Source organism: Fistularia commersonii, chromosome 11, assembly GCF_037954325.1.
Source record: "Fistularia commersonii isolate RoL2024-O1a breed Wild chromosome 11, RoL_Fcom_v1.0, whole genome shotgun sequence".
NCBI classification, from domain to species: domain Eukaryota; kingdom Metazoa; phylum Chordata; class Actinopteri; order Syngnathiformes; family Fistulariidae; genus Fistularia; species Fistularia commersonii.
Window position 1 is genome coordinate 7,856,049 of NC_141294.1, and position 12,616 is coordinate 7,868,664.

The 12,616-nt window shown below is 40.1% G+C and overlaps 1 protein-coding gene across 1 annotated transcript; it reads right to left on the reverse strand.

Moving 5' to 3' along the window:
• Nucleotides 1-3,798: 3,798 nt before the first annotated feature.
• On the reverse strand, nt 3,799-10,796 carry LOC147229358 (polyadenylate-binding protein 1A). The gene is made up of 14 exons (XM_086154809.1): nt 9,991-10,796; nt 9,570-9,763; nt 9,256-9,371; nt 7,143-7,282; nt 6,967-7,061; nt 6,687-6,824; nt 6,429-6,524; nt 6,078-6,350; nt 5,750-5,840; nt 5,510-5,632; nt 5,279-5,421; nt 4,673-4,757; nt 4,398-4,528; nt 3,799-4,248 (listed from the first exon to the last, which is right to left on the reverse strand). The coding sequence occupies exons 1-14, from the start codon at nt 10,181-10,183 to the stop codon at nt 4,159-4,161; spliced, it is 1,908 nt and encodes a 635-aa protein (XP_086010935.1). The 5' UTR covers nt 10,184-10,796; the 3' UTR covers nt 3,799-4,158.
• Between the last annotated feature and the right edge of the window lie 1,820 nt (nt 10,797-12,616).

Here is a 12,616-nt window from a genome sequence, read left to right on the forward strand (position 1 = left end):
GCAATTCAAATGCACGGTTACAGCCCTTTCAAAATGTTCATATGAACAAAAAATCCACAAGCAGCAGTCTCTTTAATCTGGACAACCTTTTTTTATAGGCTATCGTTCATTTTCAATTCATCCTCTCTCCAAAGTGAATTTAAGATATTTATGTTTTTGAATTGAAGATTGGACAGAAACAAACAGATGATTTAGAAAATGTACAAATTTACTTACTTTGCACTCATGCCTGACAAACCAAACACAACTAGGTGCATCTGTAACTCTTTGTAATAAAACAACCCTGATCTGGTCAAAAGCACCATTTTTCAGCAAAACATTGTGAGGCATATGATAACAGATTTAGAAAAGTCTCCCTTATTTCATAATTCATTTCCTTTCCTCTTCTCTATTTTTGACTCAAAATGCAGCAAACATCTTCATTGAGGGACGCTCTAGATGATATTGTATTTCCCCTTCAACATCTGGCTTTGCACTCGACCATTTTCAAACGTAGTTACTTGGAACAGTTATAAACAAGTGAGTCCTGGTGAGGTCACAAACATTGTTGAAACTGACGGGTATGCTGATGGACCATAATCCCTCTTATGCTGTGTCAGAAAACAAAATATACAATCAGGAGTCAATCCTTCTTTTTTGTCCCACAATGTCCCATCATGCTATATTTGATGTTAAAAATTTGGTCATTATGAAAGATGCCTTACATCTGTGAAATGGCCTAGAATAATTCATTAAATTCAGGGACTGTGATTAGATAGAGCACTCAGCAGCACTACCATGAGGACGAAGGGCTCCTCTGCAGTCGTGTTTTCTGTCAGCTCCGATCAACAGCTGAAAACCAAAGGATAACCAATGGTTTTTATTTGCCTAATTCCTGAAATCCGTTTTCAATTTTAAGTTAAAAAGAGGAAAATATAATGAGTGTACAGGACTGTCTCAGAAAATTAGAGTATTGTGATAAAGTTCTTTATCTTCTGTAATGCAATTACAAAAACCAAAATGTCATACATTCTAGATTCATTACAAATCAACTTAAATATTGCAAGCCTTTTATTATTTTAACATTGCTGATTATGGCTTTAAACTTAAGAAAACTCAAAAATCCTGTCTCAAAATATTAGAATATCATGAAAAAGTAATTTTTGTTTTTTTAATTGCATTACAGAAGATAAAGAACATTGTCACAATTTTCTAATTTTCTGAGACTGTCCTGTATACTCATCAGTTCTGTCTTTCTTTTGGTTCTGGTGTGACTCATGGTAACGTGTCCATTGGAAATTGGAAAATCAAATAAAGAAATGGGTAAAAAAAGACGTTACAATCAGACGCCAAGAAGTTCCAGTTGGGAAAAAAAATAAAGATTTCTCCATGTACATATATGTAGAAAGAGAACGAGACATCTAGATAGGGAGTGAGGAGGATGGATAGGATAAGGAAGAGTCCAGCAGAGGGTTGGCTCATGTTTGATGTGTTGGAAATAAGCAAGAGAAGCCAGACTGAGTTGGTCGGGTTGTATACAGAGGAGGGATTGCGAATATATCGATGGAAGGATGTTGAGGTTGGAAGAGAGACAGGAGACCCTTAGGAAGATACATGAGGAGATTTATGGATCTAGTGAAAGAGGACATGAAGTTATTTATTGCAAAAGATAGGATGTAGATGGAATCAGATGATTGGCTGTTGCGACCCCTGAAGGGAGCATTTCAGAGTGCCTTGGATTAGCTTGGATTGCATGTATCTAATTCAAACCTGTGATCAAATTTAAAAATAAACTATTTAAAGATCTTTTTCAAGGTTTTGAGAATTTCACAGGGCATTTTGTATTAATTTTTAAAATCTCAAGGGCAATAAATAACAGGTTTGCTGGATGACTTGATATTCTAAACTCTATGTGAATAGACAGTAAGACTTTCTTTAATAACATGGACAGCTCTCTCGAAGCTTTCAATCTGCGTGACGGTGGTAGATCTCAACAGTATAAAATGAGGATTTGGATTAAATTAGGGAGTATAGTGTTGCGAGCTCTGGGTTTGGCTCTTTGGAAATTACAAGTCAGGAGTACTGCTCTGTCAGCCCTTTATATAGAACTCACCGAAAACAGGACAATGGCTGAAGTCCATTCAACTAGCCGTCAACTTTACTCACAGCTTCAACTCTGGTTTGGCCAATCACATCCCAGGGGATCCCTTCAGGACATGACAATAGTACTGCATGCTCACTGTTTGCTCAAAGCAATAGAAGTCTGAAATGATGAATAATGAGTTACAAAATCCTCTTAACAGCAGTGCAAAGTGTTCTCAAGTGTGATCATTTTGAAGATCATTTACAAGCTTCTGAATAGAGTGTGACAACAGACATCAGTCTTTTTTTGAAGTTCAATTTTCCCCTTCTTGCCAGTAAACAAAATAATTGTGACACTTGGGAGGAAAATGCACTTAGACTTAAAATACTTTCATTAGATTTTTATCTACTTTTCACAAAAAGTCTCTGTAGTTATCTCCCCTTATTCACCAAATAATAGAGCATCTGCTCATATGCTAAAGCACTCTCAAGCTCGAAAGAAATCATAGCTGGCTATTTTTTAGAGAAATTACAATCAAATGACAGAGCAACATTATTTAAGGTGTTGCTATAGTGTACTTTTAGCACCAATTTACAATGACACTGCATCCACTAAAAATTTAAGTGTTATAAACCCACTTTAATGGGATTTGCTTCCTCTGTATTAACGAATATAATGCGTTGGCATATTTCAACGATTTACAATTGTCTTTTTCCACTCAACCAAGCCATATTGTATGATTTATTTTTTTCTGGATATTTAATGTGGACATTAGCGGAGCAGCTGTTGCCCAGTAGGTAGTGCGGTGACCTTCTTATCGGAAGGTTAGCGGCTCCATTCTTGGCCTCGCTTGTCTGCCTGTGTCCTTGGGCAAGATCTCTAACTGCTGATAGCCTGGTTAGTGACCTGCATGCCAGCTCTGCCTCTTCTAGTGTGTGTATGTCAACGTGTGAATGAGTTCTAGTGTACAGCACATTGGAACTTCATGGTGATTAAAATGCAAAATAAGAGGGGAAATTTTTTTCCTGAACTAGTATCCATTAATTTGTGTCTTCTTGATTCAAAATAAAACAGGACCAGTTTGTGATTAGTTGCTTGTACTGTGTATCTTATTGGGTGCGTTGCTTCTCATTTATGTACATTTAAAAAAAACAACTCAGTATTGTCCATGTACCTCTGTGCAGTTAAGAGGTAATTTCTAAGTATTGATCAGGTACTCTTCTCATGTTGCTTTGTGAATAAGGGCTTGATGTACCTGCATTACAATTTTCAAAAGCATGTAGATCCTTCTGAATAGTACGTTACTGTGATGAGCATATTCTTGAGATCACTACAGTGCCAGTGGTGTTGTCAGCATGATAGAATATTTAAGGTTTTCTATTTTCAGGATATTACTAAGACCCTTAAAGAAACTCAAAATTGATGTATCTGGTTTGTTGCAACGTGCCATGATTTAATAAATAAAAAAAAAAAATCAATGCTGGAACGCCAAATCTGGTACATGTTGGACAAACACGTGCAAGTAGTAGAAGGTATTTTATGCCTGCTATAACTACCAGAGACTGATGTTAAAGCATGGTTCCACAACACAAACATGGTTAAAAGTTCTGATTTCTGGTATTCTCACGAGCCTCCTTGTGAGAAACCCTGGGAATTTTTACTGGAAATCTGATTATGTGTGATCCTTACATGCAAATGTAAATTCACATTGGTACTCAGCTAAATAAGAGGCAAAATTTTGAGTGAGAATTTATTAGCCAGTAGTTTACGATACAAATCACCATTCAAAATGCTCAGCTACCACCATCCCGTATTAGGGCTGACAATCTGAGCACTGACACAGTAAAATGACATAAAACAGGATGCATTCAAATTTATCATTTCAATTTTACCTATTTTGCTTTTTTTTTTTTCAACAAATTTTTGTATATGATCAAGGTCTAGTCAAACCATTCCTAGACCTGGCAGTCAATGTTTTCTTTTTTTAAGAAATAATTTATCATTTTGCGATGTTTTCAGTGTTTTAATTTTTTTCGATGTTTAATTTTTTTTTTCTGTTTTTCCTATCGGTGAAGCAGGTTTCAAAATGCTCAATCTTAGACGCTGGGAACACCAGCAGGGGTGTTGGACTTCTGAGCAGCTTCCTTTGCCTGGTGGGCCTGCAGCACAGCAACAGCCTCATCCACCTGAAACCACGTTACACTTCATTAATGATGGAATTTTGTGAAAGCCCAGAAACAGTTCATCTAATCAGATTTTAATGACAACATATATATTTCCAATAGGAAAACACACCTCAGCGGTTGATTATGGGTAAATTAAGAAATGAATGTACCTTTGAGCGCAGGGATTCTGGTGATTCAAGCATGTGGAGAAGCTCTGAATTGTCAATCTCCAGCAGCATACCGGTGATCTTTCCTGCCAGACTAGGGTGCATGTTCTGGATCAAGGGGAACAGACGCTCACCTAAAAAAGGCCAAGTCACTTCATAAATTTCAAAGCAAGACTGAGTGACAGTGAAAGTTTAATGTCTATGTATAAATGTGGTCTGCATAAAGTGTTCTATTGGGATTTTTAGATATATGATATATATATATATATTATGCTGACCAAGCATCTGCTTCTGTTCCTGAGGAGGGGCAGAGGCCAGCATGGAGGCAGTCAGGGGCTCCTGTCCTTGAACATGGACAGCGGGCTGAAAGGAGGGAGAAGATTCTTAATACAATAAGCAAACTCAGACAGGATCAACCATTAGTAGGTCTGTGAAGGTTCTGAACTCATCTGGATCATGGTCAATTAATGTCGAATCTTATGGCAAGTGGATTTTATTTTCTCCGAAAGTTATTCAACCACTTGTCTGAGAGGCTTCTTCAGTCTTATCGGACTGTGGGGAGTTTCCAGTATTTAACTTATTGGATTGTGGTAAGCAGTTGTCCAAGTTGATTACCCTCACAACCCAAAGTTATTTACCAGAAACTCTGCATGGTTAGAACTGAAGTAGCTTCAGAAGATATGAAACATATTAAAAGGACAAAATACAAAGCCGAGTTGCCATGATAAGATTTGACAATCAACCATAAGTATCTATTTCTGACACCTTAACCAGCATTTTCTTCATTTAATACATACAAATATGATGCGGATTTTGGAGTGTATTTCAAATGGCAAACGTTATCAGTGCTTTCTGATGGGAATTATAAGTTATAGGAAATTTACCTGTTGCATGGTGACTTGTGGCTGAGAGGCCATGTGCTGCTGAGGATTGCGCACACCAGCAGCATATTTGTAGTGAGTCATGGCACGTACTGGGGCAGCAGTGGCCGAAGCACTGGCAGGGCGCTGGCTGAGGGCTTGGGTTGCTGAGGTGACGAGTAAAAAAATCCCACCATTAATGCTACTTCATGTGATAAGTAACGATTATTATTTAAATTAAAGTGGTATACATACGCATGCGTTGGGAGGCCATCATGCGTGGCACCTGGGTGTTGTTGGTGGTTGTGGGACGGATGGTGTTAAATGTCTGGGGCCTTGGAGCTGATGGCCGCATGGCATTTGGCATGTTTTGGAAGTCTGGTAACAACAAGACACCATTTTCCAGAGATTAATTGATTAACATTCCAATTGAACTTAGTCCATTTCTCATATCACAAGTACTTGAACAACCACTTATTATGCATGGATACTTACGCTGTGGACGTACTCCCTGAGCTGTCCAACGGGGTCCTGGGCGCAGCTGGGCCAGCTGGTTGGCAGAGTAATATGCTGCACGGTTCTGGGCCTGAAGAGGACAAAGCAAAATTGGGAGTCATTAGGATTTTTCCTCACCACCAAATTGTATAAACAATATTACTTTGTTGCAAGCTTTGATTATCCAACAAATTTGACCCCAATGGATACCACAGACGTGGCCAGTTAGTTTAGTCAATTCAAGACTCGTTGTGATGAAACTGAATATAAACCAGGCCTGATGTAATGGGAATAAACACCAATGTATTTAGGGGGGTTATGGACGCACCTGAGGAATTGCTGCCATGAAATAGCCAGATGGTGGAGCGGGCTGGTATGGGTTGAGGACAGGGTTGGGCACGGCACGGACAGTGGCCATTCTCTGCATATATTGGTTGGTGAGGTGGGCCTGACGTTCTTCTTTGCGCTGGGCCAGAGCCACATACAGTGGTTTTGTGGCAACAATACGTCCATTCATTTCTGTCACGGCTTTTGTGGCCTCCTCTGGAGAAGAGAAGCAGACAAAGCCAAAGCCTTTGCTGCGACCACCCTCCATCATCACCTGAAGGAGAGGAAGCCAGTCAACACTGTCTGGTCACATGAATAGACCACGAAAAAAACAGGCGATACTAGTCTTTACCTTAGCACTTGTTATGGTGCCGAATGGTGAGAATTCTTTACGTAGGCGCTCATCATCCAAGCCATCGTCTAGATTTTTTACATATAGATTGACGCCCTGGAATAAATAATATACACTACTTAAGGTACTTGAGGTCATAATCCAGTTCATTAATACTGAGTCACATCCTTTACAAATGCATTAAGACTGCAGAAAACAGTTCTTGACAGAAGATACATGAGGGGGACCTGAAAATTCAGAAAATATGAACTGACAAACCTGATATCTGGTCATGCGGTCCTGCTTCATCTGCTCAAACTTGCGCTTGAGCTCATTCTGACGCTCTCCTTTTTTCTGCGCCCGGCCCACATAGACTTGCCTTCCATTGAGTTCTTTACCATTCATATCATCTACGGCCTATCAATAAGAAATAAAGAAAAATTTGTTAAGCATACTGAATGAACATGTTAAAAGACTCAGCAAGTCACCAGAGTAAAAAGAACAAGGTGTGCAAAACCCTGCGAAACACACAGCCACTGTGGGAATTTACTGGACAAACCTTTTGTGCATCTTCATGTCTCTCAAAGCTGACAAAGCCAAAGCCCTTGGACTTGCCACTCTCATCGGTCATTACGCGGATACTGAGTGCAGGTCCTAAGAATCATAACAACTTCACACTGTGTACAGGACCAACATTTCTATATATTCTATGTTAGTACCTCAGCGCAGATTTACCATATTTGCCAAACAACTCTTTTAGCTTTTCGTCATCCATGTCTTCACCAAAATTCTTGATGTAAACATTGGTAAACTCTCTGGCACGGGCTCCAAGCTCAGCCTCCCTCTCTTTCCTTGATTTGAAGCGTCCAACAAATCTGTTGGTAAAAAATTGGGAAAAATGTACACATGCAAGTGGGTAAGTGTTGGAAGGTGAAGTGCAAGCACTTTTACTACTTGAAAGCCATTCTTTTCTTACAAGTGTGGATAAAGAATGTTCAATAAAAACTCATTTGGGTGTCTTCATAAACATAAAGACAGACATGAGACTTCAACAGCCTCATTGACTCATCCACAAAAACACACATGGCACTATTTCAATCCTCTGTATGTGTGAAACATATGGCAGAATTGACAAAGTTGACTTTGGTTTAAAAAAGTCTACATTTAAATGCACTCAACGGGTTGTTTTGTCACTCAATCATTTTGAATTATTATCCACATTTAAATATTAACAGGGGCTTGATTTTAATCTTCACATAACCAATAACAACATCAATTCTGCCAAGCAAAGGTGGGCTTTGGAAAGTCATGAAGCAGCAAGGGCTTAGGTACGGTTGTGATCATCTGCCAGCTAAATACCTTTAAATTCCAATGCAATAACCACGAATACTGTATAAAACACACCTATCTCAAACGAGTAAGAGCTGTAGAAATACAGTGACGTCATCATTTGATATGATGGTCATTTGACATCATGGTTTTGAGGCAAGGGAATGGATAGACATGCACAGTTTGATATTGTTGGAAAGGGCATCTTCATCTCCTCTTTCTCAAAAAACTGTCCAGTGCAAAATATGCATCATTTTAATGACTACTTTCTATGGAAGACCAAGAGCCTCGGAGAAAACAAAGCCTCAGAAAAAAAATGTGAGTATGATTCACATCAAATGTTTTTTTCAAAAGAGTGCATAGACAAAAAATAAAAGCAAAAAAGGGCGAGTTCTCTCTCACACTCATACACACAATGCAGAGACCTTTCATACATTGTGTTCATAAACATGTTTTAATATAAGCCCACAGTCTTCAGCCAATCATGGCAATGGTCATGGATGAGGCACAAAAAAAAAGACTTTTCACTGATTCCTATTATTAACATAATTGTTGCAACAATCAGCAGACAGTTGCAAGGGGCCAGTCTATTGTTTGTTTGGGCAGTGTTGTTAGTGTGAGAAACTCCACTAACCATTTTCAAACCATACTTTGTTCATATCATTGAATTTGAGGTAAAGCTGAGATTGTTGAGACAGTGCAGACCAAATGCATATGAACCTACTGTGGTTTCCATGGTGAATTCTTAGCCCAACAAACCATGCCAAGTTCGCAACAGATTAGATACACTGAATTCTCTATTGTAAATGGATCCTATGGATACCATAGACACCATCCTGAATTGACAGTTGATCATCACACCATGTCTGATCTTTTCTGTCACTCCCTTGGGAGGAACATAATAATGAGAAAGCTCAAATGGAAATGCTGAGCTGGCACATGGTTTCCTACAAGTTCTCCCATTGATTGAAAGTTATGTGGGTTGTCGGGTTTTGATACCATGAATCAAATAGTAAAACTGAGTATCAAGTCAAACTAAATGAGAGACATCAGATCAACGTTGTCTCTTCCCACTGTGGTCGTCTCAAAATGATTATGAGAACTGATGAATTTCCATGGATTCTAATGCCATACTTGTTTTTGAGTTTCTGTCTTACATAAACGTATGGTGTTTCTGTCTTGCACCATATGCATACTTTACAAAAGAGACTCCCCTTTACTCATGCAAAGTTCAGATGTACTGTTGGTCCAAGGGTTCTTTAATATTTTCAAAAGACTTACTGTCTGTTTCATATAAAATTTAATCGATCCCTTTACAATTCAAGACAAACCTTTCCATTTTAAGTGCAGGAGTTCAAGCAACTTTTGATGTTAGTCTCAACATTGTTGCAATAAAAACCAAGACATAACCGGAAAGATTAATTGAATTAGAACACCACAAAGCACACCTTTGGTTGGATGAAAGATTCAGAAAATGTGATCATAATCAAACATGTTTCTGTAGTTTAATTTCACTTACACTTTTCTGTCATTGAGCAACATGCCGTTCATTTTCTCAATGGCCCGCTCAGCAGCCTCGTGGGTCTCAAAGTGCACAAAGCCATAACCCTTTGAGCCATTTTCATCACAAACCACCTTTGAAAGGGAAATTTGGGCATGTCAGCAACACTCCAAACACCATGCATCTCAAAAAACAAACAAACAAACAAACAGACACACAACTGACACTTAGCTACAACTCATATATTCCTGGGTCATGCAGAATAGCAACCTCAGTGTTACACACTCAAACACAAAATCACAAGCCCACAAAATGAATGCTGCCCTACATACCTTGCAGGAAAGGATATTCCCAAAAGCAGAGAAGGTGTCATACAGGGCCTTATTATCGATGGACTTGTCCAGGTTCTTGATGAAAATATTGCCCACACCGCTCTTCCTCAGGGAGGGGTCACGCTGGGACCACATGATGCGCAGTGGTCTGCCCTTGATGACATCGAAGTTCATAGTATCCAGGGCACGTTCGGCTGAAAAGAAGCCAGGCAACATTTACCAAAACCACCGTGTTGCCACTGACCATAACACTTCCTGGATGTTCTCTGAAGACTGAATGTGACTCGTTGCAATAAACGATCGTTAATATGTGCCCGACATACGTTGACTGCAAAACGTTCAGCGCCTGCAGTGACGCCTTAGTCCATGTTCAAAATGGAGTCATAGCCCTCCCAACACACGCCGCCGTGAGCTTACTTACCATCGGCTGGCTGCTGGAAGTTGACATAGGCGTAGCCGAGAGATCTGCGGGTGATCATATCTCTGCATACTCGGATAGAGAGGATGGGCCCCGCTGGGCTGAACTTTTCGTAAAGCATGGCCTCCGTAACATCTGGATGAAGGTCTCCCACATACAGGGAGGCCATGGGGTAACTGGGAGCGCTAGGATTCATGACTGCCGAGGCGTGTGTTCTGTCACTACAAAAATCGATTTCTTTGACAACTGTAGAACGACAGTAATCTTTTGTGAGGCGTGGTTGAACTTCTTTGTCCTTTCAAATGATACAATAACGATCGTAAAGCACGAGTCCTCCCACACGTTGATTTAGCAACGTGGGCTAGTTAGCTTTAGCAAGATGTCGGCGCGCGGCCTAACCAATGCGGCTCGTAGAATTAACCAAATTCAAACTATATTATCTCACAGTCCACAAAAAGTCGGTATTACGCCTTTGTCGTTGTGCCGAGGACGAATGACTGACTCGGGAGAGAAGTAGTTACCGACAGCTGTCTAAGGTTATCATCCACGTTTTCAACAATGACGCTTATTTAGTAGCTTAATCGTTCGCTTGCTTCAATGCGTTCCGTTCTTCGTTCTTTTCGAAGGCAGAGTGTTCTTCGCGTTTCTTTAGTTGGCAAATCAAATCCTGCTTCACCGATTTTGATTTTTCTTATAAAAATATGTCTGCGTGTGTTCTCTAGCTTTTGGTTTGTTTCATAATAATAAAATGTGTGCCGAGACTAGCTCCGGAGCACACCCTACGCAGACGGATTACGGGAATGAAAGGAAGGTCGGTGGAGGTTGTTTCCCGATTGCAGGCACTGTCTTCTTCTTCGTTGGAGTTTAAGGGAAACTCTGTGTGTCCTTACTGACACCTACTGGGTTTAACGGCCCCCTACATGTGCACGATCAGTTGACCGCAAAGGTAATACCATTACAGAATATTTGGATTTACATGTTGTAGAATCTTAGCGTAAAAGTCTCCCAGTATAGTATTTTCCCAACTGTTTTAACCATGATATTCTACACGAAATATTTAAGTCGAAGTACAACATCCTCAAGCTCCATTGATACCGTGCTGTAAAATTCTGCTTTAATAAGAGCATCCTTTACCTTTGTTTGCATTTGTACAGTCTTTAGCTGGATCGTGTGCATGTCTCACAGGATTATGCACATGGGCAATGATGCTTTGTTTGCATTACCTTCGTGCATTATCATAGCACAGCTAGTATCCCAGTAACCCAACGGAAAAAATTGTGTTGCATAAATATCTCAAACTGCTGCAAGATTCAGCAAAGGCCATTGAAAGTAGTCAAGGTATTATCTTTTATATATGTCATGAACTGGAGGACACAGCTAGAGGGTCGCCTCGGTTACATCAGTGCAGACCAAATCAGAGCCAAACCTGAGCAGTTTTGCTGTCTCATCTCAGTAGGCTTTAGATGTGACACTGCAGTACAACATTTATCTGTAGTAAAGTTGCAGTGCTCCCAATCGATCATGCTGTCAGTAGAAACCAACACACTCAGGGTTTTTTTTTTTTACACCAGTATAGAGGATTGACTGTTTTTTTTTCACTTTGAAGCAACAGAATGTTCTAGTCTTGTGGATTTCATTGGTCTGCTGCATGTCTCCAGATGCCTGCAGTAATCTTGGGTTGAAGTATTTTTCTAGCTAGCACAATATGTGGTTCCCCACTAATCACAATCATGTAAGACATTGTAAAAGAGGAGGTATTTAAAAAATGCACAAGTATTACTTTTAAACAATTAAAATTAGCTTGCATCTCTTGATTTTTGTCCAGGCTTCACTTCAGTATGATTCAGTTGTTAAGTAATGACACTGCAGTGCCAGCTTAAACATTCTTCTTCTTCTTTTCTTTGGCTTTACTTCTCAAGGGTCGCCACAGCAAAGTATCCTCCTCCATCTAATGCTTTTCTCTGTATCCTCTTCTCTTACATCAACTAACTTCATATCCTCTTTCACTACATCCAAAAATCTCTTTAGTTTTCATCTAAGCCTCCTGCCTGGCAATTCCGACCCCAGCATCCCTCTACCAATATATTCATTACCTCTCCAATGAATATGACCAAACCATTTCAGCCTGGCCTCGTTAACCTTATCTTAAAAATATCTTACATGTGCTGTCTCTCAGAGAGAAAACCTCAACATCATCTCTGCGACCTCAAGCATCCTGTCTTTTCTGCAATGCCACGGTCTCTAAACCATACAGCATCACTGGTCGCATCACTGTCGTGTATACCTTTCCTTTAATTCTGCCTCATACTCGTTTATCACACATTACCCCGACACTTTTCACTCGCCACTCCAACCTGCTGGAACCCGTTACCTCACCTCTTTTCCACACTCTGCATTGCTCTTGACCCTGAGTACTTAAAATACTCCACCTTCTTTATCCCTACTCCCTGTAGACCAACTCCACTTGCGTTCCTCTTGCGCACGCACGCACGCACGCGCGCAGATACGCACACACATTCTGTCTTTCTGGGACTGTCATTCCTCTCCTTCCCAGAGCCTAGCTCCATCTCTTGAGATTGTCCTCCACCTGCTCCCTGGTCTCGCTACAGATCACAATGTCATCTGCAAA